Here is a 27963-nt window from a genome sequence, read left to right on the forward strand (position 1 = left end):
TGAACACTTTCTCACAGATCTCTCTCCAGCTTTTTGCCCATACTATGTGTACATAGGTAATATTACTGTATCACAACTTACAAAACTGAATAGTTGATGTCGGAATTTGAAGTGGTAATTCTTTTTCTTTATCTCTCAAGACTAAAAGGTTTATTGGATCGTGAAAAAGAGGAACTCGCTGAAGCAGAAGTAATAAAAGATTCACCTGATTCTCCTGAGCCACCCAACAAAAAACCCCTTGTTACAATGGATGAAATTCCAACCATTGAAAAAAACAAAGGTAAATTCAAAAGAATTGCAAGTTAGTTAAAATAAACAAACACTGGTTTGAGGTGTATTTTAATCTCTGGCCAAACATTATGCATTTTTTGAAAAATCCAGTTATTTTGGAGGTACAAAATCCTTGATAAAGTCAGTATATCCTTGATAATCTTTAAAGTGTGCAGAGCAATCCTATCCATGTTTACTCATTTCCTGGGACTTACACCCAGGAAAGAGTATGTAGGATAACATATAGGAGATGCTTGTTTTGGTGACTGAGGAGGAGAAATCAGGATTGTCTTGTATGGTCTCACTGCAGTACACAACTATTCAGGCATAAGTCACATTAATTTCAACAAGACATAAGCCTTTATGTCTGCCAGAGTGTAGCCAATGTGGTTTTATAAAATTGAATGAAAGAATCCTATATCTGGGGCCACAGAATGCAAAATATGCTTACAGGATGTGGCAGATTGCCTTGGGAAGAAATGACTCATTAACGTTCATAAACGTCATTGTAAATAACTGGCAGTTTAGCAAGTAGGTAGAGGGGAAATGTATCTATTTCACCACAGCATTGGCAAATTGCTCTTGAGGTCCTTCCATGTTTGGGAGAAAATTGGGGAGCACAAACTCCTCAAAAAATGGGTTGATGGAACTGGCGAACTGACCTAAATTCTGCACATTTGTTGAGAAGAAACACAGAGGCATATCTGACAGCTTTTTATTTATGCAAGTTACCTGTTAAATACAAAACTGAAAAATAAAACCCAGCATCTTAACAACAAGGAAAATTATTTTTCCACCAGCACAGATAATATGTATACGGTTTAAATAATACTGTTAAATATTGTACTTGAAAGGTTATCCTATCAGTCTTCACGGCAAGTTATTATACTAGGTTTGGGCGGCTGGGAGCCCAGAGGCTCAGTCGGTACCCTAGAGGGATGCTGTTCCCTTAGTTGCTAACCCATTTACTGTCTCCTAGGCTTCTTCTTCAGAGAGGGATGATACAAACATTCCAGGGAAGAATTCTGTGGTTACATGAATTATGTTCCCCTTCCCGCCTTATGAGCCATTTCTGTCTTGCCAAAGACACAATGGGGCATGAACAGAGAGTTGTATGGAAGACATCTCTTCATCATACATCTCAGTTTATCCTAAAGCTCTAAGATGTAATAATAAAACTCTCAGTGCTATTTCACTTTTGATGGTCAAAAATGTGTCCGTCTCCCATTATGTGATTGTCATTGTTTTGTAATTCTGCTGAGAAACTCTTTGCATTGTAGTCCCTAAGTTTGGTTGAGAAATGCTCTTAGAAAGTCTGGAGCCTTTGTTGCCCTAATTCTAATTATAATGATAGGGCTCTCCTTTGGATTTTGTTTCTGAGTAAAAAGTTCAGTTGTTGTAAAATATTTTCTGATCTGCTTGAAATTGGAGGTGCTGTTTCATCCTGGATCCACTGTAGAGATGAAGTCAAGTAAAATTATGAACACATGTGTTTATATAACTATCTGTAAAATGCATGCTTATTGTGTTGAATAAGAAGTATTAAAATTGCATTTGCGAATGCAAACTAATGAGTACCCTTAAATTCTGTTTACTAAATCCTATTTCTAGGCCCAATATCTCTGCTATCTTTATGGAGCAACAGAATTAACACTGCAAATTCTAGGAAACATCAAGAATTTATCGGTCGCTTGAACTCTGTGAACAATAAAGCAGAACTGTATCAACACCTTAAAGAGGAGAATGGGTTTGTACTGCTAAATAGCATGTTTTATTTATTTATTACATTTATATTCCACCTTTTTTCCTGCAAGGATCCCAAGGCGGCATACTTAATCCTCCTCATCCTCTCCATTTTTATTCTCACAACAACAACCCTGTGAGGTAATTTGGGCTGAGAGTTTGTGACTTGCCCAAAGTCACCCGGTAGGTTTCCATGGCCAAGTGGGGACTAGAACCCAGATCTCCTGACTCCCAGTCCAACACTTTAGTCACTACATCACACTGTTACATGATGTGATTTTCTTGCTTCTCCACAAGCTGTCTGAATACCTTGTTCACAAGTATAACAAAATATAGAGGAGAGCTATTAATTGATTTCCCCCCTTCAATTCATCCTGTTCTGCAGTCTTCTCCAAATGATAATGATGATCAGCTTATTTTAGAAGGGTTAACGCTCTTCTGCCAGTGACACAACAGGCTTGTCTGGATAAGTCACTCCTTACATTAGGAATTACTTAATAAGGAGCAAGAGGATTGGACTTAGCCTTTATAAAATTTGTAAGAGTTAATTACACAAGATATTTCTTATATGTATGAAGAGAAAAGGGGACCTCCTCCTTGTCTTTTTCATTGAAGCAAACTTTATATGGATACCTTATTGAAAAAGATCCCAGTGAGGTGTACCTTAAAATAGCCAGCTGGATTTAGTAGGTAGTGGTGACAGGATGAGCTTGAGGAAGGAAAGCAGGTTTTATCTGATAGATGAAACCTCATACCTGCAGGGCATTTATTTTTATACTGTAGTGTAGGTTACTGAATAAATTCTAGTCATTCCTTAAAACTCTGTGCCTCTGAAACAATATTAAAGAGTTTCACATTTAGCAGTATCAGCCAGTAGATGAAAACGCACAGTTGGAGATATTAAATATTTTCCCCTGCAAGTGGACTACAGCTGCAAAGGTTCCAAGAGAGTTGAGTTTTTCATCTCTCCACCCCTGCAACACTCGGCCCCCAGCTCTTCTCCAAGTACGGGAGACTATGGGAGTGTTTGGATGATCATGGGGGGGAGGAAAGAAGCCATTGTGTTTACTCCCCCCTGCGCATGCGCTGCGCATCCCCATCATTTATATTATTATTCGCACTGCAGTAATAATGCAAGTCATCTGTTGTCGGATGAGTATGAAGCCCAGCCCCCCACCACATTGTGTATCTGGTTTGGAAAAAACGCCGACCCATGCTCCAGCCCCATAACTGTCGGAACCCGGACTTTTGAGTCTTTATGGAATGTGTCGCTTCAGTTGTAAACAGGAGAGTGGATGATATTGTCAGATTAATTTTAAATAATTTGGGGGTAAATTACAAGTATACTTCAAATTGAACTTTATCAAATATTTTTGTTTTGTTTCAGAATGGAAACGACAGAAAATGGGAAAGCCAGCCGACAGTGAACACTGAACCTTGAGAACTATATTTGGTCATGTTGCATAAACCTTTTTATGCTTCATTTGATACCTGTATCAAATTGTATAGTTCAGTTGCTTTGATTGGTTTTTACGGTTTTCTAATTTTAGCCCTTTTCTATGAAAATGCAAAAATCTGAATATTACATAAAAAGTGTAAATCATTTGCCCCAAATCCGTTTTTACTCTAGGATCAAATAAAGGAAGACATTTTATTTCAAACTAGTAGTAAGTCTTTATAAAATAACTTCTAAAATGGCTTTGCTGCCTATTGAAGAAACAATTGTTTTCTACTTGAGTGCTTTTGTTTTAAATGTATCATTATCCTTTAGATACTGTATATAATATTGTTTGAGGAGCCAAGTGCAGTATCCAACTCTACCCATGCACTGGCAGGACCCACTGCTACTACTACCTAAAGCAATCAGAAATGTTTCTGGAGTGGGGCAGGTCAATAGTGCACGCGCTGGTAACCTCAAGGCTTGACTACTGCAATGCGCTCTACATAGGGCTACCATTGTACCTAGTTTGGAAACTTCAACTAGTTCAAAATATGGCAGCCAGGTTTGTCACCGGTACATCTAGGGGTGAGCATATTACCCCAACATTAAAATCACTCCACTGGCTACCAATTAGTTTCCGGGCAAAGTACAAAGTGTTGGTCATTACCTTTAAAGCCCTAAATGGTTTGGGTGCAGGTTACCTGCAGGATTGCCTTCTCCCATACAGTCTGCCCCGCACACTCAGGTCCTCTGGGAAGAACTTACTTCAGTCAGCTAAAACTAGGCTGACATCAGTTTCCCAGAGGACCTTTTCTTCTGTCACCCCCAGATTGTGGAACGGCCTGCCGGACGAGATTCATAAAATTAACTCTCTATGTGATTTTAAGGCAGCTTTAAAGACTAGCCTTTTCCGGCAGGCCTATCCAGATCAATGTAAAATCAAGAATTTTTAAGCCTGTTCTAATGTTGTTCCCCCCCTCGATCCAAAGGGAGAGGCGGGTAAGAAATAAATATTTTTTCTTCTTCTTCTTCTTCTTCTTCTTCTTCTTCTTCTTCTTCTTCTTCTTCTTCTTCTTCTTCTTCTTCTCCTTCTTCTTCTTCTTCTTCTTCTTCTTCTTCTTCTTCTTCTTCTTCTTCTTCTTCTTATTATTATTATTATTATTATTATTATTGCTTTGTAAAAAGGAGCTCTACTGCCCTCTCCCAGAAACAAGCATTTCAGTTCATTTCCAGAGTTGCTTTAGGAAGTGCTAGCTTCCTGTTGAATTAGCGGTGAGTCCCATGGGCGCAACAGAAAGAGTAGAGGCATAGCACCAGTATTGATTACTGCCCCATACTGTTTAGTAGAGTTGTTCATAAACAACACTCCATCATTGGACCTCCTTGGGAGAGACCTTGAGCAAGAACAGGCTCTTAATTGCCTCTCAATACCTCTTGCTGGGGAACATGGAGTAGGACAATGCTATTGCACTCATGTCCTCCTGGTGGGTTTCCCATGTGGTTGGCCACCGGGAGTAGAATGTTGGACTAGATTCATAGAATCATAGAATAGTAGAGTTGGTAGGGGCCTATAAGGCCATGGAGTCCAACCCCCCCCCCCCCCGCTCAATACAGGAATCCACCTTAAAGCACACCTGGCAGATGGCTGTCCAGCTGCCTCTTGAATGCCTCTAGTGTGGGAGAGCCCACAACCTCCCTAGGTAACTGGTTCCATTGTCGTACTGCTCTAACAGTCAGGAAGTTTTTCCTGATGTCCAGCCGGAATCTGGCTTCCTGTAACTTGAGCCCATTGGCCTTCTGTCTGATCCAACCCAGCTAATAAGTTCTTATCTTGAATCCCATTAAGGAAGGGTAATGATGATCTGCCCTACAACATTGTTTTGAGGGTGAACAGGACAATGATACAAAGCACTTTTAAAGTGCTCTATAACTTCTTCATTGGTACCAGTCCTGGACATTAAAAAAAAGACAAAGTTAATAAGATGGTCTTTCTTGTTTGGTTTGGGTTAATGTACAACTTAAAAGTGGACCACTGAAAACCTATGTGAATCTCCAAGCAGTCACTTGTATATGGAATGACATGAGAAACTTCAGTCTGAACTGGGCTGTGCACAGAGAGCCTACAGCTGATTCACAGATAGCAAAAATGGCTGTAGGCAATCTCTATGTATAGCCCAGTTTGAAGTCTTCCTAGGTGATCTCTTACAGATAAATGACTGAGTGGAGAGGTTTTTAAAAGTGGATATTAAGTTTGAAAGTGTTAAGTAACACATGTTGCGGAAGAGAAACGATACTTTGCCATCTCTGCAGCATAGAATCCAGTCTTGCCTACAGGTCAAAACAGAAATTTTGGAAGGGAAAGCAGCCTGTTATCACAACTCTAAATACTTCAGCTACGGTCACTGCAGTGCTGTTAAAGCTACAAAGAAAGCATTATTTTGTGCTTTGTGATGATATGTGAATATATGAAATGGTACGCTTGATTGTAACTCATTACTGGTGGTGGACGATCTATGCCTGGAACTGAACAGGGTGGGTGGGTCCCTGTTGGTTCTGCTGGACCTTGGTGGCTTTTGCTACCATCCTTAAGAAGCTTGGGTGTATGGGTTCATCCTTGAACCAGGATGCCCAGTTTTTGCAGCGGCCAGGAGTGCTTTTGCACAGCTGAGGATAGTGCATCAACTGAACCTGTTCCTCAAGATGTGTGATCTTGCCATGGTCACACATGCCTTAATTTGGACTACTCTAACATACTCCGTGTGGCTGCATTTGAAAACTATTTAGAAACTACAGCTGGTCGAGAACCAGACTGTTCACCAGGGCTGGTTAAAGGGAGCACATGACTTCCTTTTACAACAGCTTCACTGGCTACCAGTCTGTTCCTGGGTGAAGTTTGAGTCTGGCTGAGTTTTCAGGGGAGGCCTTTCAGTAAAACTGCCATCAGAGGCATATTTGGTGAGGTCACAAAACAGGGCCTTCTCAGTGGCTGCCCCCAGTCTCTGCAACTCCCTGCGGAAAGAAGCTAGGTTGGTCCCTCTCTGTTGTTCTTCCACTGATAGATAGACATTTTCATTCTGGTATGCCTTTGGCATATAAGCCAGTCTGTTGCTGAAGGGGATTTTAATTCAACAGTGCTGTACATTTCTTTTATTGTGCTTTAAATTGTGTTTTTAATTTAATGGCTTTTATGTTGTGTTTCAATTAAGATTTGTTTTTAATCTGGATTTTATCGTTAGCAGAACAATGTTTTTAGCGGAATATAAATTGGGATATAAATTGAATGAATAAATAATAAATTACTGACCAGCACAACTTTTGAATTGAGGCATGGGTAGTGAGGGAAATTTGAACACAATTGTTTAAAGAAAAAGTTGTCTTTAAGGAAACAACGGTTAATAAACCACACATTTTGATTGTTGTTTATCCATGCATTAACAAAACCAGCCTCATGTTGTTTCAACCATATTTTTGCTATTTATTTAAAGCGCTTTAAACACTCTGGCTTATACCTGGATTTTTAGATCAGACAATAATCCCTCTTCTGAATTTGGCAGCAGTTACAATACTTGGGCTGGCAGCCACTATGGCTACTTCTATATAAAAACAAGCTTCTTGGATTGTATGGGGAAATGTTTTCTGGTCCCAGATTGTGTGTGTGTGTAGATTTCAGGCTGAAGGTATCTAACAATGTGTTTATATATGGTACATCAGTGGCCTTTTAACCTGCTTTGTGTTGGGTGTCAAGGGGAGGTTTCCCCCCAAATAGCTTAATGAAGCTCAATGCCTTCTCTAATGAAGGGACTTAGGAATATTTCTAGCTTTAAGTTAGGGTATCCTAAAGAGGCAGTTGTTTTAATAGTTAGACATGGGAGATAAATAAATCGAAGGCATTAGACTATTCAGTCTTTATGTCAGTCAAAAAGCATGCCTTATATTTACTGGGCTGTTATTTTTCTTGTTTCAGAAGTTGGTGGTGGTTTCTTTCTTTGAAATGATGATGTAGAATGGGATTTTCGTTGGGGTGCTGTGTACTCGAAGTGCCCCTCCCCACCAAAATAATTTTCCACGTCAAAGAAATAATTCTCTGCACCAGTAACTACTTACAGAACCTTTTGAGGAAAATAACCTAATTATTTGACGTTCATTAACATTCCTGCCATACAGTTGGAGCTCAGTTTTATTGTCCCAGAGCTTATGGAGACAAAGCAGATGAAGTAGTGATATAATACCTTTATTACTTGGTGTCCTTGCAGTAATGCAGCTGGATTTTTTCTAAACGTGTTGTGCATGGCAGGCATATATGTGTTTATGGTAAATACATTGCCTCATGAAGTACGTTTTTGAATCTAATTCTATTTTACTTGGCACTTAACTATGTTTTTTAATTATGTCATGAATGAATGATTACTATGTATCCAAATTCACAATTATGCCTGTTGGCAACTTTTTTTTAAGCTAATTTATTTTTTGTTCTTATGTAAGGATGAGAAAATGTGCCTTCTCTACATTAGGTTCTTATTTATTGTCTGGCTTTTGGGTAATACCTTCTATGACTTGAGGTAATTATGAGTCTGACAAGGTTTTTCCATTCCATAAGATGGTGGAAGTCTGTATTTTGGAGGTGGAGGTAGCCTTGAGGTGACAAGGCTTCTATTTGATCTGCAGTGGTACAGTTGGGAAGATGGTGGCACAGGGAACCATAACTGAGCTGTTGGTGGGACCTCTTGTTCAAGTATAGGTGACTTCCGGGATTTCAGCATATTCATTTCCAAATCAACATAGCTTAAGAAGGGTTTTCTATGAACAGATGCAGATTGTGATCCAAATAATTTCTTGCGATATTTACAGTAGTGGAAGGCAACGATCAGAATCACCATAATTGTAGTACATATGCTGATTAGCAAGGCAGAGAAGATGTTTTTTATCCAGGAATGACTGTCCTTAATGGTAGCTAAGGTCCTGTTTAGTGTTAGAGATTCATTTGTTGGCTTTGCAGTAGGTAAACAGATTCCACCATATGCGACATCCTCAATTCGAACAATTTTGTAATCTGGCAACATTGCTTCAACAAAATCTGGATTAACATTTCCACCAGGTACTCCTAGTTTGAGAAACACACCCTGGATTTCATGTATTGCACATTTTGTCCTTGTGCAGAAAGACTTGCTATACCATGTGATCACAGTGGACCCAGGTTTGAGGTGAAGTAGGGTCATGTTCCCAGGACTGCCAGCAGTCAAATATTTGGAAAGCTTATCAAAAAACAAATGAACTCTTTCCCTATCCCTCAGGAATGAGTGATAGCTATTTTTTGTTCTTACAGTATAAATGTGACATGGGATTGTGGTTGGCCTGATTATTTCTATTGTAAGGGTATCTGAAGTCCTCAGTCCTCCTGAATCAGTGGCAAAGAGTGAAAATTCCTGAGGTGAATACTGAAAATCATTATCAAGTGGATAGCCATATACAGTTTGATAAGTTGAATTAAATTGCAACCAGCTTTCCAGACCTGTTGGCGATCCGTCGACTGGATTCATTCCAAGGGTCAGCTGGGTTGTATTTCCATCTTCCTGGTCATAAAATGTGTCCGGAGGTACTGAAAAGGAGAACCTGTGTCCAATTGTTGCTGTTATCCACTTAATTGCATTAACAACTCTTGGTGCGGTGTTTGTCTGGCCTACATAGGAGTGAAGAAATAGGGAAGAAAGGTAGAAAATCAAGCTAGCATGGCACTGAATATTGAAAGGAATTTGTAAAATGTATGATTATAGCAGTTTACCTCACAGAACATTTCTGGCATATGCCCTAGTGGCCCCACACCTCTTGCTGAGCTCTTATTGGGGAGGCTCCTATATCCAAGCAGCTGACCTCTCCCTCTGTTAGCCTCCCTATATCCACATTGCCTGGTATTTGGAAGAGCAGCAGAGAGGGAAACCAAGTTAAAATCCTTCTGCTGTGGTGGTAATGAATGATATGCAAAGGCTCAATCTCCTGGGTTCAATTCCAACAGTTAAAAGAAGAGTTCCCACTAGGATCTTGGGGCTCCACCACTGTCCCAATCCAACCAACTGTGGCTGCTGAGCATGAGTGGCGGTGGTTTGATGATAGTTTTGAGCAGAAAGAAGATCAAGATACAAGGCACAACCCTCCGAGCATTTATGTAGCCCTTCTAGTGATCTGTGTGAAGGAGAACTAAGCACTATTCTGTACCCAGCCCTATAGTTTAAAACTTTAATTATGTCTTATCTATGAACATGATCTGTGACAAAGGAAATAAAGGAATTTGTATGGCTCCTGTACCATGTGGAGACTCATATGAGGTAAATGTCAAGATGCTTGTATCTGGGGAAATCATTATGGTTACTGTAGTGCTGAGTTAACATTAACAAGAAGAAAAAGGTCTATACATAGGGTGAAACCAACATAAATAAGCATTTCTGTTGAAATGAGAGAAGAAAATGGTTGCTTAGCTCAGCTGAGGACTTACTGGGTTATTACAGTAATTCTGTCAAAGTGGCATTGTCATAACCAGCCATTTCCTCACATCAGCAAAGCTCTCAATTCTTCACTTTGATCCATATCTGCTCCTGGCACCACACAAATTCAAGTCAGCCATAAAATAGCTCAAGAATTTTAAACTAAACAGGACGTAGCCCTATGGGGAGGTTACTGCTATTGAATCTTCAAAATCTGACTGTTCAGACAAAATGTTTACGGCTGTAGAGTAAATTGGCTCTAAAGTTGTGGTAACATCCAGTCATGAGTAGCTGATCACAGTACCTTCCTGGCCGCTTTTCTCCTTTACTCCAATTGTATTCAAGGCACATTCAGCCATTGTTCTATTAGGTGGCAAGCACAGAGCTAAAGAGCTTTTATTTATTATTTATTTATTTATTACATTTTTATACCGCCCAATAGCCGAAGCTCTCTGGGCGGTTCCCTGATGAAGCTTTGCTTGGTCTCCTGCCCTAACCAAGCCTCTCAGCAAGCTGACTTAATCTACTGTTTTAAATCTAACTATTCAAAACTAATGTTTATAACAAAATTTAATAATTATAAATACATTATATAATGTATGTGTAGTTCTCCTCTGCAGCTTCATCATGGGATGGATACCCTTTTCTTTGCCTGATGGGAATTGTTTGGCACCCTCAAGTAGGCACAAAGGGAATACAGAAATAATTTTGGGGGGTGTCCGCAGTGGCCTGAGTAAGAATTATTAGAATAGCCTCACCAAGGGTACTATGGCCAAAATACAAAGTGCACCTTCTTGCCTGATTGGGTTCATTAGAGCCAGTAGTTCTAAAATGTCAGCCAGACTCTGGATCTGCTACTCATTCTAGCCCTAAAAGGTGTGGCAATGGAGTGAAGAGTGCTGGGGACACTGGTCTGGGCAGAGGATGCCTCCTCAGTTTTGTTTTATTATATCAGCAAGCCAGCTTGAAGGTAAGAGTAAAAGGTCAAGGTTTGACTAAGGGACAAAAAAAAAAATTGACAGAATTTTTTAAAGATTGGATCCGGATGAGACAAAGATTAGTCAATTTAGACCAGGAGCAATTCTTAAAATATCCTCATACCCCCTTCAACTATCAGAGCTAGGTATGCCTAAACAAAATGTTGCCTGCTTAAGCAGTCATAAAAAGCTGTCTCACTAAAATCTGTGTTCCTTTTTCTCTCTGATCCTGTACAATCTGGGGTATCCTTAAAGAATTATTGTGGGAAGAGAAGCTACCATAATCATCAGGGTTGGGGGTGGGACAAGGGTCACACCCAACAGGAAGAAATAGCACAAAACCTTGTCAATGGGTGCAGAAAAATATCAATAATCTTTAGTACTGTATGTTCAGTTTTTGAGTTTCCCTGATGAAGGCTGCTGCAAGATGTGGGGAGGGCCACCATCTTACATGACATGAAGGGAAATTAAACTGCTCCTAACTATGACCACAGGAGAATCTCTGTTTTCGGAGGGGAGAATACTTCTGAATACAAATGCCCTGCTTATGGTCTTCCCAGAGGCATCTGGCTGGCTATTGTTGGGGAAAGGATACTGCTGAGATCAAAAAGGGCTGCTTCTGTTACTCTATTTACCACTCCATTCCCATAGGGATAAAAGAGTACTTTGTGAAGACTTACTGTTCATTCTGGTACAGCTAATAATGCTTATGGCATGTCACAAATGGATGAAGGTATAGTTGAAATCTGGTGTGCTCCACACACACTGCGGGCTCATTTACACCAAGCAGGATATTCCACTATGAAAGTGGCATGAAAGCAGTATATAAAAGGCAGGACCTACACTACTGCTTTATAGTGGTATTGAAGTGCACTGCAGGATCTACACTACTGCTTTAAAGACTAGCCTTTTCCGGCAGGCCTATCCAGATCAATGTAAAATCAAGAATTTTTAAGATGTATTGATTCCTGTTCTAATGTTGTTCTCCGTCTCGATCCACAGGGAGAGGCGGGTAAGAAATAAATAAATATATTGTTGTTGTTGTTGTTGTTTATAGTGGTACTGAAGTACACTGATGACTGTTGGGGCCTGTGACACATCTACAACAAGCAGGATATAACACGATGAAAGCGGTATATGGTATGTGTCAATGGGCCCCAACAATTGTCAGTGCACTTCAATACCGCTATAAAGCAGTAGTGTGGCTCCTGCCTTTCATAGTGGAATATCCTGCTTGGTGTAGATGAGCCCTGCATTGAAATGTAGCACTCCACTAATAAACACACAGCTTACCTTGTGCTCCGTGGTACAAAGTAGTATCATAGAATCCCTTCTCTGGAGGTATTTCTTCATTGGAGGTAACAGTTGACTCTTCCATCAGTTCTGCGGTAAGCTCCCTGGTAATTTGGAAGATCATTTTGGTTCCAAACGAACTATCCAAGCTTAAACCACTTGTGTCCAGTTGTAAATCATTAGGATATTCCATCTGAGTTGTAATGACACTGCTGTCATAAGAGCCAAATTCATTCGTAGAGAAACATGACTTGGGGATACCAGAGAATTCTATAGGCTGAGTAAGCAGTGAAGCTTCATAAGAATACAGCTCTTCTGCACCAAGGAAACTGCTGCTTAAAATGGTGGCACTGGATTTTGTAACATAAATTGATGGTTTTTCCCCCAAGGCAGTGTCCATGTGGGTTATAGTAAGAGGTGAGATTTTGTCTTTTGTAGCTGAAAGTCTGTATGTCTGTAGAATAGTCAGAAAATATTCTGGTGCATGTTCATAGATGTTGATTACCTCTGGGCTAAGCACTCTCCTGTCAGACAATAATTCTTCCATTGATAATATACTACGAAGTCCAAATGATTCTGTTGTCAGTTCCATTGGCAAAGTTAATGAAAGGGAAGGAACCATTGCAAGTTTGCTGCTGCTTCTAGATAGTAATCCAAATTCCAAGGAATTGACAAATAGGGATATGTTGAACTCTGGAGTGTTATACATTGCCAATGCCAGAGTATTGTCATTGTAATACAACTGATCTGGTGGACTTATATCAGGAGGCAGTCCATGCTTGCGGGCAGAAGCACTTGTTATAGTTGTAGAGCTGAATGTTGACAAAATACCAATCAAGTTGAAGCTTGTATTCCAAGTGGGTTCTTCGGTCTGTATTGGAAGTGGTGAAGACATAAATGATCCTGAGACATATTTGTAGATGCTAAGTAGGTCTTGATTCTGATTCTGATAGTCATCTGACAAGATTAAAGACATGTCAACACTGGAAAATGGAAATCCAGATGATTCTGTAAGTTTCATCAGTGTTGATCTGGATATAGCATCTCCAGATAGTAATCCAGATGCTACTAGCTGTCCATATGGGCCACTGTAAACTAGGCTTGTTATTTCTCCGGAAAAATGTGCTAGAGATGATCTTTCAGAATGAATCACTTCTGGTGAAACGTAAGTGGCCATTATGTGGTGAAAAGGTCTTGAAAACAGAGTTTTGCAGGTTGGCACAGAAAAGTCTAAATAATATTGTATGGAAATATGATTTGGCTCTGATTTCTTAGGTGTAGAGTACATATCTTGTGTCACTTGAGAGTGTAGTTGCTCTGATATTGGTGGTGTTTTGGAAGCCACCTTATCCTCAAATTCTGTTGATGTTGCTATCAGAGAAGGTGAAAGATCAGAAGAAAGATACTGGGAAAAGGTAGATGCTGGTGTTTCAGTCAGATCATTCAGTAACTTTTGGTTTATTGCAGAATGTAAAAAGGTACCTGTGTAAGTGGGGATAGCTGTACTGGTGGCTTGATACAAAGGTGAACTTTTACTAGGACTTACAATGGACTGGGTGTATGAAAGAGTAGCTGACAAAACTGTGAAGGCCTCCGTTTTGATTGGTCTCGGTGCAGGTCTTGGGGTGGCCATTAATTGCCTCCTGTACCGCTTTCCTGAATGCTTTTTTTCATTCCCTTCTTTCTTAAGTATTCTCCAGCCAGCAATTTCATATCCCAGCAGCAGTGAGAGATTGTTTGACTCAACGTTGTGCTGTAGAACTTGTACTAATTCATATAGCATAGTAAACACTCCAAACCCAACTGGCCAGTAGAGTCCTACATAATGGCTTTTTGTAGTGTCGACGTATCTAATGTCTTCAGCTAATATGGTTAGATTCCAAACACGTTTATTAAATGAGGCTTTGAATGGAGTAAGTCTCAGTGAGGAAGGATCCAAATGAAGATACTCTGCCATGGTGTAAATTAAATATAGCCGCTCTTGAATTTCTAGAAAACTAGGTGCATGGATTATGATTTCTACAAAGGTGACGGAAATTTCCCTTGTACACAGTGCTTCAGAACAGATACTGCAACCAAAACATATGCTATTAAAAGAATTTAGTATTCCAAAAAAGGTCACCTTATAGCTAAATACTATCCATGTTTACTCAAAGGTAATCCTCATTGATTCCAAGTATGCATGTTTAGGAATACAACTTTAGAAGTAGGGTTCATTCATCTACTGACACCTTGCTCCATATTCACAGAATATACAAGGTGTCAAATTCTCACTGAGCTGGCCTAAAGCTTTGTGAGAAGCAGCCTATGACCACAATCCCAAGGGCTACAGAGAACAGATCACTTTGAGTTCTATGAGAATAAAAAAATCATGGTATGCATACACCATGCCCCATCATGTGACAAGGACCTTGTTCTATTATGGGAGAGCCATTATGCCATAAAGGTGAGTCCAAGAAGATCTCCATTCTGTAAGAAGAGACATTGACTTCATGGAGCCTCGTCTGCGATCTTTTTTAACTCAGGTTTCTCCTTTTTATATAAATCTATATTCTAAAATGATCAATTCTAGTAGAAGGAGAACTCCGGCCCTTACATGCATGATGTGACATTTTTATTTTCATTGAAGAAGCAATGCATGAAGCTCAGTGGACTACAACTTCCAATCCTAGAAACCTATGTGTGCATGTAACTAGAGTTATCTTTGACATCTCTGCTACTACAACCACTTACAGAGTTGAATAGGAACACTGTTTTTTGTTTGAACCAGCTTTCCTGTTCAGATATGCAAGTGACTATAACAGAAATGTTTAAAAGACTGGCTTCACGCACAGTGTCTCTTACGTGTGCACATACCTTTCTGGGACAACAGCTTTCTGCATTGTAGCAATTATATTTAGCACAAGTATAACCTCAAAACATATATACTGTAACTCTCAAAGCCCCAGTTCCTTATTTTATTTCTTTCTGCTGCACTGAAAAGGTAATTTCACTTCCATAAACTCCATTGAGATTCTAATAGTATTCTTGCCCATCTGATTTGTCCAGACCAAAAGATTTTATTGGCTTGGATCCAGCTGAGCCCATTCACAAATGGAAGGAGTCTTTCCAATTGAGGAAGGGATTTCTAGCTGAGCTTCTGCAAGCAGAAAGGGGGAATTTTTGCCAATTTCCTCCTGTGGCAGCCCACAGTACCTCCCAGGCTGTTTTAAAGGATCCTCCAAACCCCTGGAAGAGATTGGGAGAGTACAGGGGCCTACATGAAGAAAGGAGAGCTATCTGAGGCCTAAGAGCACCCCATTCCATGAATGAAACATAACATAAGAAGAGCCCTGATGCTGGATCAGACCAAGGGTCCATCTAGTCCAGCACTCGGTTCGCACAGTGGCCAACCAGCCATTGGTCGGGGATGAACAAGCAGGACATGGTGCAACAGCACCCTCCCACCCATGTTCCCCAGCAACTGGCATACACAGGCTTATTGCCTCAAATACTGGAGATAGCACTCTGCTCATGGAACTCTGGTTCCAAGCTCTTGTTTTTTCCTGACAGTTTTAATAAAAGATATTTTACATGTATTTGAGAAGAAAGCAATGTAACTTACATGTCATGCTTTTGGTTTGGGCTCACTTCCTTTTCATGGACGAGAACACTGTCCTGAATGTGAAGCGCAAAATTTGCACTCACTGCTGGTGCCTTCTGCCCACATGCCTCTCCATATGCAACTACAGTTAAATGGTATTCTCCACTCTCCTCCACCATTGGCAGCCCTTGAAGAGTATTAGTGTTAGAGTTATATTCCAACCATTTTGGCAAAGCTGAACCATTTGTCAGGATAACCTGTTAATTAAAAACAACAACAACGTAATATATTTCTGCATACATCACATTTAACATGCTATGTGTTCTTAAATTATGTGTGAAATTTGGTGCTATTTTAATTTGCATTTTGTTTTGTTTTGTTTTTTAATCTGCAAGTTTAGTGAATAGGAATTTGTGTTTTAAAAAGTGAAAGGGGAATGTTGCCACATCATCTGATGGAAGTTTCTGAAAGATGAAGGGAGACCATAACAATCAAAACAGCAGTTTAGACAATGATGTGTTTGCTGTGATTATTCAAAATCTGCAATCATTGTGTAAACCAATGTTTCATTCTTAGTATACATGGGCAGAAGGAGTGAAATTTAATTATTTCAGTAGAAATTAGGATCTTATCTGCTGATCTTTCTGGTATTTATAATTTCCGAAAGGCGTCATAATTTCTAATGTTACATTTTATCCTACTCTTCTAAGGAGCCCTGGGCAATGCATGTGGTTCCTGCCCTCCCACACATTTTAACTCCACAACAGCGCTGTGAGGTAGATTGGGTTGAGAAACAGTGTACAGCCAAGGTCACCTAGTGAGCTTCAGGGATGGATGGGACTTGAGCCTGGACCTCTCAACTTTCCTAACAACTACACTGCATTGGTTAGTGTGTTCTCACTCACAATTTAGTAAGGCAGGCCGCACATTTACCCAGAGCTGGTTTGTTTATTTGCTACATTTCTATACCATGCAATAGCGAAAGCTGTCTGGGTGGTTCACAAAAATTCATGCATGTTTATCGCTTAATAAATAAGCCATCAAGTAATGCCTTGCATGTGTGAACAGGCCATCACAAATTCAACAGTATTTCATATCACTTCACATCAGCACAAGCTCCAAAGCATTTTAGTGGAATCAGTTTACACTATCTTCATGTCTTGTGTAGAAAAATAAAAGGTGTCAACCTGGCCATGTTCTCCTTCAATCATGTCTTCCATGCAGCTTGCCATCTTGCTAAAAGCTTCTATGGATGGTATTATTCTCCTTATGCTGGCTAGGCAAAAATAGCTTGTAAATTTTCTGTTAGCTGGTAGCATGGCCATGTTTCCCTGCTATATGACTAATGAACAGTTAGCATATTCTCACTCCAAACTGCAGGGTATGAGGAAAATCCAATGTAGGGAGCAAATTAACAGCTTGACTGGTTGAGGGCTGTGGCTATGGATTCCTTCTACCTTCCTGTCATATGTTTGGTGCAGACATCCTGACTTGCATTAAGCCAAAGTTCCCCATTAGGGCTGTTCACACATAATAGCAAATTATGGGTTAATTTACCCATGATTTGCCGTGGTGTGTGCCCGGCGTATTCCGTGGTATGTTCTATATTCAACCCCTAACTGGGGCTTGCTATGTGATTCCTAACCTGGACTCTATAGGTTAAATGTGGGTTAAACAACCCATGATTACCCCAACTCCTAATTGTAGGTTAACTATGGGTTGTTTAATCCTGGGTTAATCTATAGTGTCCGGGTTTGAATGTCACTTAGCAATTCCCAACCAGTCTGATCAAGGATTGAATATTCAAAACGGCCAGCTCTGACTGCTTCAGTAGGTGCTTACAGACAGCTCTCAGCGCTGACAATCAAAAGGCATTGTACCACTATTCTGACTTCCTTCCTTAACAGAAGGAGACAAGTCTTTTTTGTGGTAAGAAAAAAGACAGAAGCAGCAGTGGGGAAACACAAGAGGGTTTGAGATGGAAGATGATGACATCAGGATCTTCCATCAAATCCTGTATTTAAGACAGGTTGCTTCCACAGTTAAAAGCCTCCTCTAGAACACCTCTGTGTGTGTCTATACCTATATCAGCTGTCTTCCCTTAAAGCGGTGGTGATGTCACCTTCCATGTTGTCATAAGCTCTCCTATTGAAAACACTGTTTTAGTACAGGAAACCTACCAGTCTTCTGGCCATTGATAAGGCAACTCCCTAAAAAAGGAAGATTGTCCACCAGTCATAATGCTACAAATAATGAAAAGTCAGGTGTTTTTTCAGTGTGCAAGGACATGTGACGGTGGCAGAGTCTTGCCTTCAGATGAGGGTTACCGAATTCCACCCCAACCTCACTTTAGAATTTTGTCTAATTTATTATCATAGGAAGACATAGGTCTTTGGCATTGTGTCTAGTTCTGGCCAAAGATGAGTTGTTTAGATAATTTGCCTAAAGTGGCTGTTTTGCACGAGTGCCATTTCAGACTCAAGCAAGGGCAGGATTCTCAGCAAGGTTTAAAGGGCTGCTCTAGAATATATTTAAGAATAAGGTTGCAGTCCTAAATGTGCTTGTGAGGGAGTCAGACTCATTGAATACGGTGGGTCTTGCTTCTGAGTAAACATACAAAGAAGTGTGCTTTTTAACTGCAGAAAAGCAGTGTGTTTTCAAGTGCATTTATTTATTTATTTATTTATTTATTTATTTATTTATTTATTTATTACATTTTTATACCACCCAATAGCTGAAGCTCTCTGGGCGGTTCACAAAAATTTAAATCATGAAAAGCATAAAAACAGCCTTTTAATAACTATTATGATATTAGTACAAGTCAAACAGTTGTTATTCACTATACAACCAGCAAGTTGGCTAGCAGTATAGGTGCTCCTGAGAAAAAACTAGATAGCCTGAAATACAGAGAAGAATACCCCCTTTCCCTCCTTCAATGGCATCCCCTGGTCTGTTGTTTTTCAGCAGCCTATTTTACAATTGAACCAAAACATTTCAATAAACTAGTGTGGCTACCTGACACGGTGCTTAACAAGCATTCAGTAAACAAGCATTACCTTGTAGTACGTAATTTCCCCCTGAAAAGCAAATGGTGATATGCGGTAAGAGAATATTCTTCCTACGACTGCTCTTGTATCTTGAATTCCCCGAAAGACCTGTGTTTCTTGACATCTGTTATGTGACCCCTTGGCAACAACAGCAGGCCTGATTGCGGTGAGAGATACCAGGGTGAAGAGCAAGCACAGAGCAGTCCAAATTCGCCCCTCTGGCAGCACAGGGGCACCAAAAGAGAGATGGATGTCATAGGCGGTAGTGTGGCTGGCTGGGGCATTCATTCCCACTCTGACCTGGAGAAGAATAAAGCATGTCTAAAGTTAATTTGGCAGAAACATTTAAAAGCCATACAAGTTTTCAAGCGGCAACGTGTTTAGTATTACAAAAGTACAATGACTAGTTCACAAAAATTACAGCCACCTTAAAAATAAGCCAGACACTCACTGTTCGATTCAGATAAGGTTTCTTTTCTTGAAAATCATCATAGAATGTAACCTGTTTCCTTTCCAGATTATGACAGTGTTTCCTCCTTTATCGCTCGTGTCATGATAAAGAAGGCCACTTTGCTCTCTAGGAGATGAAACGCTATACAAGGGCTCCCTGAGGGGGTTCTTCAACTCACAGCTTTGAAAAGAAATGTCAAGTCAAATGATTTTTGCTATTCACTGTCGAGAATTTTTGTATGTGATTCAGAGTTATGAAGCTATAGATGTAAACTCAGCTGAGCAATTTTTTAAAAACAACAACAACCCACCAGCAGTCCTCTAAGCAGTGACAGAGGAACAATGAGTGACCATGGATCTTTTCTGGGTGCTTCAGAATCCATTCATATTATCTGAATGAGGAGGCAGAACACAAGCCTTGGATATCTTTTATCCAGCCTTCATATGAGACATAGAAAGGGTGAGATAGGAGGCAGAGAAGCTGTCACTTCTACTTTAAAGCATCCTAAACAGCCTTATATAGGCGGAGGCTACAGAAGGCAATCTACAAGGAGAGACCCATTATAAGGGTACATACAGATGACCCTTTAAACCATTTTGTAACTTACTGTAGTTAGGGTGACCATATGAAAAGGAGGACAGGGCTCCTGTGTCTTTAACAGTTGTATTGAAAAGGGAATTTCAGCAGGTGTTGTTTGTGTATATGGAGAACCTGGTGAAATTTCCTCTTCATCACATTAGTTAAAGCTGCAGGTGCCCCCCTGCCCTCTTTTAAATCTGGTCACTCTAGTATAGTTCCTACAGCTTTAACTATGGTGATGAAGAGGGAATTTCACCAGGTTCTCCATATATACAAATGACACCTGCTGAAATTCCCTTTTCTATGCAATTGTTAAAGATACAGGAGCCTGTCCTCCTTTTCATATGGTCACACCCTACTGTAGCGTGTGTGTGATTCTTTGTTAAGGTGACCATATGAAAAGGAGGACAGGGCTCCTGTATCTTTAACAGTTGCATAGAAAAGGGAATTTCAGGGAGCACTGTTATGTTGAGTACGAATATGTTTAATAGCTTAAATATGAATATACGATATCAAGGCAATTTTATATTTATGTATCATGTGTTTTTTTTGTTCTTGTTGTATATTTTTTTAAAATAAAAATTTTTAAAAAAGAAAAAAAAAGAAAAGGGAATTTCAGCAGGTGTCATTTGTATATATGGAGAACCTGGTGAAATTCCCTCTTCATCATCACAGTTAAAGCTGCAGGAACTATACTAGAGTGACCAGATTTAAAAGAGGGCAGGGCACCTGCAGCTTTAACTGTTGTGATGAAGAGGGAATTTCACCAGGTTCTCCATGTATACAAATGACACCTGCTGAAATTCCCTTTTCAATACAACTGTTAAAGATACAGGAGCCCTGTCCTCCTTTTCATGTGGTCTCCCTATCCTTTGTAATCTGACCATTTCTATTACCCCACAAATCATTTTAGAGAATTTTACCACTCTCCCATTTCCCCAGATTTCTGGCAGGTGTAGTGAAATTTTCCTGAACAAAACCAACCAACAACCAGCTTATGTGGTAAATAGCATGGTGAGTTACCATTGGTTTCCACCTCATGTAGCATCCGTGCAAAAGCAGTGAAGAGAAATTCTCTGGGCACCCATTTCCTTTTGTTCCTCACCAGGCATTGTGGAATCTCTGTGGATAGATGCTGCAGACAACTGGCTTCTCCCTGTGGGTTGATGTGCACCCTATGTCAATGGAGGCTGGTGACTTTGATGTCAGTGGGACAGTGAATCTGCTCCAAACCACTCAGAACTCCTTTAGAGTTCTGACTAAAACCTTGAGCAAATTCACTGTTCCACTGACATTGGAGCCATCAGCCTCCATTGGAGAAGCTTCCATTTCATAAGCTGTGCTGTTTAGGGGTGACTACAGATTACAAAAAAATGTGATAAAAACAGTACATTGCTGTACTGTATTAGTAACCCTGTGCATAAGAGTTGTTCACTATTATAATTTTACAAGCCCTGAAAGATATTGAGTGGCCTGGAATTTCAACCCAGATGTACTGGATCCATGTCCAATTTATCCAAAAGATTTCTTATCAGAGTAGTATTTAGGAGAGCTACTATTGCCTGTTTCCCTGTTCTTGATTATTAAGTAGCTAAGTACAAATAGGGTTTTGAACCATGGAGATACTGCTTGCCCTGTTCTTTTGCCTTTCAGAGTGTTCTAGGAAGAGGCCTTTGTGTTCATGTTGCCTGGTTACCCTTAGATACATCTGCATACTGCTTCTCTCATTACAAGACCTTTGAAAACCAGCTTATTCCTTTGAGAAAACAGATACATGTTCTGTGATGAGGTTACAACAAATTCTTGCATGCGATTAACAGGATGGTTCTGTTGTTGAAATTATGTCCTCTGGGTGGGATAGGAGTCTTCCTAAAATCCCTTGCAGTAACAGAGCTCAATAATATGCCAGGAGGGGGGAAATATGGCCTTGAGATTATTGGGGGGAGACTACCATGGGTAGAACCCAACCATCAGAAAGTGGGTCGAGAATGAGTGAAGTTCCATTTTCTTCTGCTGCCCCTTACGCCTGGAACGCTCTTCCAGAACATTTGAGAACTACAAGTTCAATCGCAGCTTTTAAAGCTCAACTAAAAACTTTTCTTTTTCCTAAAGCTTTTAAAACTTGATGTTGTGCAGACTTCTACTGTTCCTTTCTACTGTTAGTTTTTCCCTACCCTGTGCCTGCTTACCCTACCCTGTACCTGTTTGCATTCTCTTCCCCTCCTTATTGTTTTACTATGATTTTATTAGATTGTAAGCCTATGCGGCAGAGTCTTGCTATTTACTGTTTTACTCTGTACAGCACCATGTACATTGATGGTGCTATATAAATAAATATTATTATTAATAATAATAAAGTTCAGGATGTAGCAGCAGAGGAGCAGATACTAATTTTAGATTTGTTTTTTTTAAGGAATTTATGCCCCACCTTTCCAGGGAAATGTCCAAGGTGGCTTTAAACAATGTTAATAACAAAATAATTACAACAACAATCATACAAGACAACAACAGGTAAAATACAGTAAAAAATAAATCTTAAATAAATAAATACCCTTACATGTCAAAATTTCATACAGAATAGTTTCACATTAAGCATTTTTTATTTTCATTCAAGAGAGTCAGACTGAACCAAATTTAAAACAACACCCATAGAGGGACTTTAAAAACAAACAAACAAAGTCTTAACTCGTGGTGTGCCTCTCTAGGACTGTACGAAGCGCCCAACCGATGAAACACTAAATCTCTAAACTTTAGACAACAAAACCAGAGGTGGGGGGGGAGAGGCGCCCACATCCACGTCCATCAACCACAAGAACCAATGAACTGGAGGGAGAAGGAGAAGGGGTGGGGTGGGGTGGTGATACCAGGAAGCACAAGCTGGCGCAGGTGAAAAGGTAAACAAGGTGAATGAAAGCCTTCACTTTAGACAGAAACTAAACATTGTCTTCTATACTTTAATTGGGTTGAGTTCACAGTATTAGATGCTAGCTTGAGGCACACCTTCTATAATACATCCTGTCATGCAAAGAGGGAAACTTCAAACCATTGTTTATGTTCTAGTTACTTTTTCTTTTTTTGCATCAACCCCAAACTGGCTAGCTTTTGGGTCACAGGACAGGTCACATGACCTACAGCTCTCTCCTCTGACACCTTGCTGCCGTCTCCCAACATCTGTCACCTGAGGTGACCCAAATGGTAGGGCCAGCCCTGCTTATGTCTGAATGCATATTCAAAGGTTGTAGTTGACGTTTAATGTTTTACATGTGTTAAAGAGGGATTTGTGCAAAAGCACGAATTCCAAGACTATACACGAACATGTCCTCTGTCTTTTTATCTCAATGTGACTGTATTTGAAAGGCTCCCAGAGAACCATCCTATATATCTGAAGGGTTGTTCTGTCCAAGTCCAGTTTAAAGATAAAGAATCATAAAAACTGTTATCCAGCAATAGTTAGCACCTGAATAGCAGACTGAGCAGGCAGGTACACAGGTCTTAGTCTTCCACACTATGGTGTGATGTACTTTATTACTATTTAAATTATAATAATTCATTCTAAATTTGTCTTTATTCATATGAATTAACATATGCAAATCACTGTCCTCTTTTATCTTTTTTGACAATTCATAAATTGCCATTCTAATCTTAATTGCTTCACATTTCAGCTTGTGGGTAATGTCATCTCTATATTCTAGGATAGGATGACCATATGGAAAGGACAGGGCTAGTGGCTAGTGACCAGATAAAAAATAGGGCAGGGCTCCTACAGCTTTAACTGGTGTGATGAAGAGGGAATTTCACCAGGTGCTGCATGCATACAAATGACACCTGCTGAAATGCCCTTTTCTATACAACTGTTAAAGATACAGGAGCCCTGTCCTCTTTTCCATAAGGTCAACCTATTCTAGGATTAGGCATGCCCTATGTAAGCATGGAGGCAGAGTTAGAGCATTTAGCATTAGGATTGTATTTGTTTGGTACCAGAAAATAATCCTAATCAGATTAAATATTATATTATGGAACTGTTATTTATAAGATATTGACAGTGTTTAATAGTCTTTGACTAAAACCCTATTCATATATTGACTCAACTGGGTACTATTGGGCAGTAAGGTCACACTTGATTTTCCCCATTGTGGTACAGGTCACCATCATATGTTGAACAGTAAATGTGGGTGTGTCACAAAGTGTGCCCCATTCACCAAGAGACCATGTCCTGTTCTCTTATTTTCCTCTCAAATTAACAACATGACCACATAAATGCAACAACTTTGTTATTCATCTTTGTTACAGCCCAGAATCATTCAAATCAGTAGCTATAGGAACCAGATTCACTTCCTGGGAGTTGTAGTAAGCAGGCTACTGGACAAGGTGGGACCTTTCTGGAGCAATACTGGTAAGTGGTTACAGGATTCAGGATGGACGTTTACAGAAAGAGGCAAGTAGTTGCAAGACCAAAATGGTTGCTCACAAAATGATATGGATAAATTTCTGCAGGATCAGGCTAAATGTCCACAGATAAAAGTAAGTATCTGCAGGATCAAATTGGATGCCTGTAGCGTAATAGGACAGGATCAGGATGAAAGACTATGATCTGGTTAAGTAACTGCAGGGTTAGCATGAATGTCCATAAGTGATAAGGGTAAGCAACTGCAGAATTAAAGAGAATGCCTACAAAATTATGTTAAACTTAGATAAATAGTTGTTGAATCAGGATGAACTGTTACTGAGCTTGCTACAGAACTGAGCTGGCTGCTCTTGGTGGGCAACCAGGAATACAGAGAGATCATATGACGACTGCTAATGACTCTTCACAGGGGGCCTAGATTTTAGGTAAATGTGATTACACTGCGTAATTTTTCTTTGAATAGCAAACCCCCATATATCATAACATGATTCCTTACATTTGCCTTACTTTCAAAATGGATATCCATAAGAGCCAGTGTGGTATACTGGGCCAGATCTACACCAAGCCGGATATAACGGTTTGAAAACTGTGTGTGGAGTGTGTCATAGGCCCCAACAGTGGTCACAATAGTTATAAACCATTTTAAAGCAGTAGTGTAGATCCTGGCCTGGTTGGCGTGTTGGATGGGGAGTTGGGAAATCCGGATTCTAATCCCCACTAGACTATGAAACTTATTGGGTGACTTTGGGCTAGTCACAGACTTTCAGCCCAACCTATCTCACAGTTGTTGTTGTGAGGATAAAATGGAGAGGAGGATTATGTATGCTGCTTTGGGTTCCTTAAGGAGCAAAACAGGGGATATAAATATAATAAATATGAGTGTACGGTTGTTGTTTTTAAAAGAGAAGAAGTCAATTTCCTGTGGAAAGTGGCAGGCAGGTTCAGCCCAAACATTTTTGCTGTGTGAAGTGGAGAAGCAACTGGTACTCCTTCCAGCCCAAAGTCAGGATGCATAGTACCCACGGTCAGTCTCATTATTTTGGCAACTCTGACAAGTGCCCGTTCCACTCCCTCACAGTAAAAATACAATAATTAGCACAATTTGCTCCCCTTTTATGATAACCCAAACCAGCTGCCTCATTCTGCTTAATGGTAGTGCCAGGCCAGGCTCAGCCTTGTTTGGGTGCTTTGAGAAAATATTCAGCATCCACATCTCATGCAATCAAGCTAATTGCCACTGGGTAAAATATATTATTGTTTTAGTATCAGTCAGTGCTTCCAGTTATCACAGAAAACTTCTGTTATAGGTGGCTTTTGCTTGGTGCCTGTAACTGTTGACTGACAGATTTGAAAGGGAACACAGCTTCCTCTGTTTGTCCCACAGTAGCTGACTGGGCCCGTGTGATTATGCAGCAGGGCTCGCCCAACGTTTCCAGCTGGATTCAGAAGACAGGAAATGATTTTGCTAAAGGCTTTCTGTGTCAATTAATAGAATTCCTGTTGATTCAATTTTAATAGTCACATAAAATAATGTTGTGAGCCTCAACATAGCTGAGAAGTCAAGGAAATCCTCCCCCTTAGAAAAAGTTGTCTACTTATATATTTAAAGGTTGAACAGCCTCCCCACTCCCAGCCAACCCCCCCACCCCACAAGCTTCTATTTTATTATTCTAGTCAATGACCATAGCAACAGTTGCTTTTGTTACTAGACAAGCTACCCTGAAGAACGGTTCGTTACTATTGACTTAATGTGTCGTCTTGATATATAGGGTTGTTCCTAGTTTGTGCAACTCACTTTTATATCTTTCAACAAGAGAAAAAGGAATAGGAAGCTGTCCTAAGAAAGTTTGCTTCTGGAATGTTACACTCCCTCTCTCAAAATTCTGGATGGTTGTGGAGAAGGCTTTCTCTCTCTCTCTCTTCTTTGCTTGCACTCACTCGTCCCATCCAGTCATGGTGCTGTTGTGCTGCCTTCGGGGCAGACAAAATTCAGTCTGGGGAGAAATTCGTGATTCAACAAGCTCTGGCAGATAAGAGCTCTGCAGCAGCGCAACCACTGAACAACACAGAGGAGACGTTTGGATGTCTATAACGTCACTCTTCTATCCTGGGGCACTACTCACCAAAGAATGCGGTGGTAGTTGGGTGTACTGTGAAATCTCCAAGTTGAGGGCTGCTGGTTCATGCAAGATGACAGGATTGCCATGGGTATCAATAGTCCTTGCCCGTGACCTCAAGGGGATCTCCTTATCTCAGCTCAGTGAGGAAAGGGTATTTCATGGGCCCCATTCATGCATATTATTTATTTATTTAATTTATTTATTACATTTTTATACTGCCCAATAGCCGAAGCTCTCTGGGCGGTCCCCACCTTTAGCAATGTGGGAACTTTTTCTTTGTGATTTGTTCCCATGCCTCTGCAGTAAGTGTCTGAATATCAGAACCAGGTGGATGGGGCCAACTGTGTCGTTTCCCCCCAGTTCTTGCACTACTACCTGTATTGGTGAAGACAATACATATCACAGTGGCATGGGATTGCTCTGCTGGAGGTGTGTGAATGGGGTCTTTGGCATTGGTTTATTTGGTCCAGCTTGTCATTGAGAGAAGCTGCTATCTCAGTGCTGCCTCAGACATGTGCAATGGGAGAGAAAGGTCTTCAGAAGGATTTTTTAATTGAAATTTCCAATATCTTGCTACCCCACTTCTCTGTTTAAAAACGCTCAAGGAAGCTTACAAACAAGGACGCTGCCTTCCTAAATCAGACCTTCCAAACTTTTGAAGAGGAGAGACAAAGTGGTAATGGCAGAGTTCAACGTTTGTTGAAAGTCAAACTCTGGTAAGAAGAATGAAAGGTCTAATAAATTCCTGCCTTGCCTTGCTGACAATTTCATCTTCTAGAAGATGGAAGAAGAGACAAGGAGATCAGCTATCCTGGACCTGATCCTAACCAACAGGGAAGAATTGATTGATAAGATAAAAGTAATAGGAGACTTGGGTGGAAGTGACCACATGATCTTATTTATTTATTTAATATTTTATTGATTATATTTATATCCCAACTTTCCTCTAAGAAGCTCAACGTGGTGTACATAGTCCTCACTCCATTTTTATCCTCGCAACAACCCTGCGATGTAGGTTAGGCTGAGAGAGCTTCAACTGGCTCAAGGTCATCCAGGGAGCTTAAGGGCTGAGTGGGGTTTTGAACCCAGGTCTCTGCAGTCCCAATTCATCACTCTAACCACTACACCACACTAGCTCTCAATCTTAGGATTTATTATATTGAGGAAAAGGGAATCTCAGCAAAGTCAGACATGCACCATGGTCTTCAGAAAAGCTGATTTCAGTAACCTTAAGGAAACACTCTGTGGGATCCCATTGTTAGCTATACTCAAGGAGAAGGCATTTCAAGTCCCTGGGACCTCCAGACTCTCAGGGAAGTGGGGACCATAAAACAATAAGGAACCAAGCCCAATTTGCATGAGTAGTTAATCTGCTATTTAAAACATACTATACTTGCTATACTAAACTTATTAGTCTTTATGGTGCTCCAAAACTTTTGGTTATTTTTTCTGCAACAGTTTAACACGGAAGTTATTTGAAACGTAGTTACTCTTTAACTGCTGATGCGCTTCAGAAATTAAAACCACATTATTGTTCTATATTCACAATGAACAACAGCGAGTTAAGGCATTATTAAC

At 40.2% G+C, this 27963-nt stretch overlaps 1 protein-coding gene across 5 annotated transcripts in view; it reads left to right on the top strand.

The window, feature by feature from the left end:
* INTS13 (integrator complex subunit 13) overlaps positions 1-3674 on the top strand; it is a 28384-nt gene extending 24710 nt beyond the window's left edge. For all 5 annotated transcript variants that reach the window (XM_063134249.1, XM_063134250.1, XM_063134251.1 and 2 more), the window contains 3 exons: positions 141-280; positions 1882-2017; positions 3401-3674. In XM_063134249.1, the coding sequence (XP_062990319.1) occupies positions 141-280; positions 1882-2017; positions 3401-3440 (316 nt within the window). In that variant the 3' untranslated portion in view covers positions 3441-3674. The remainder of the gene's footprint in view (positions 1-140; positions 281-1881; positions 2018-3400) is intronic.
* The last annotated feature ends 24289 nt before the right edge of the window (positions 3675-27963 follow it).

This window comes from Elgaria multicarinata, chromosome 9 (genome assembly GCF_023053635.1).
Source record: "Elgaria multicarinata webbii isolate HBS135686 ecotype San Diego chromosome 9, rElgMul1.1.pri, whole genome shotgun sequence".
NCBI lineage: Eukaryota > Metazoa > Chordata > Lepidosauria > Squamata > Anguidae > Elgaria > Elgaria multicarinata.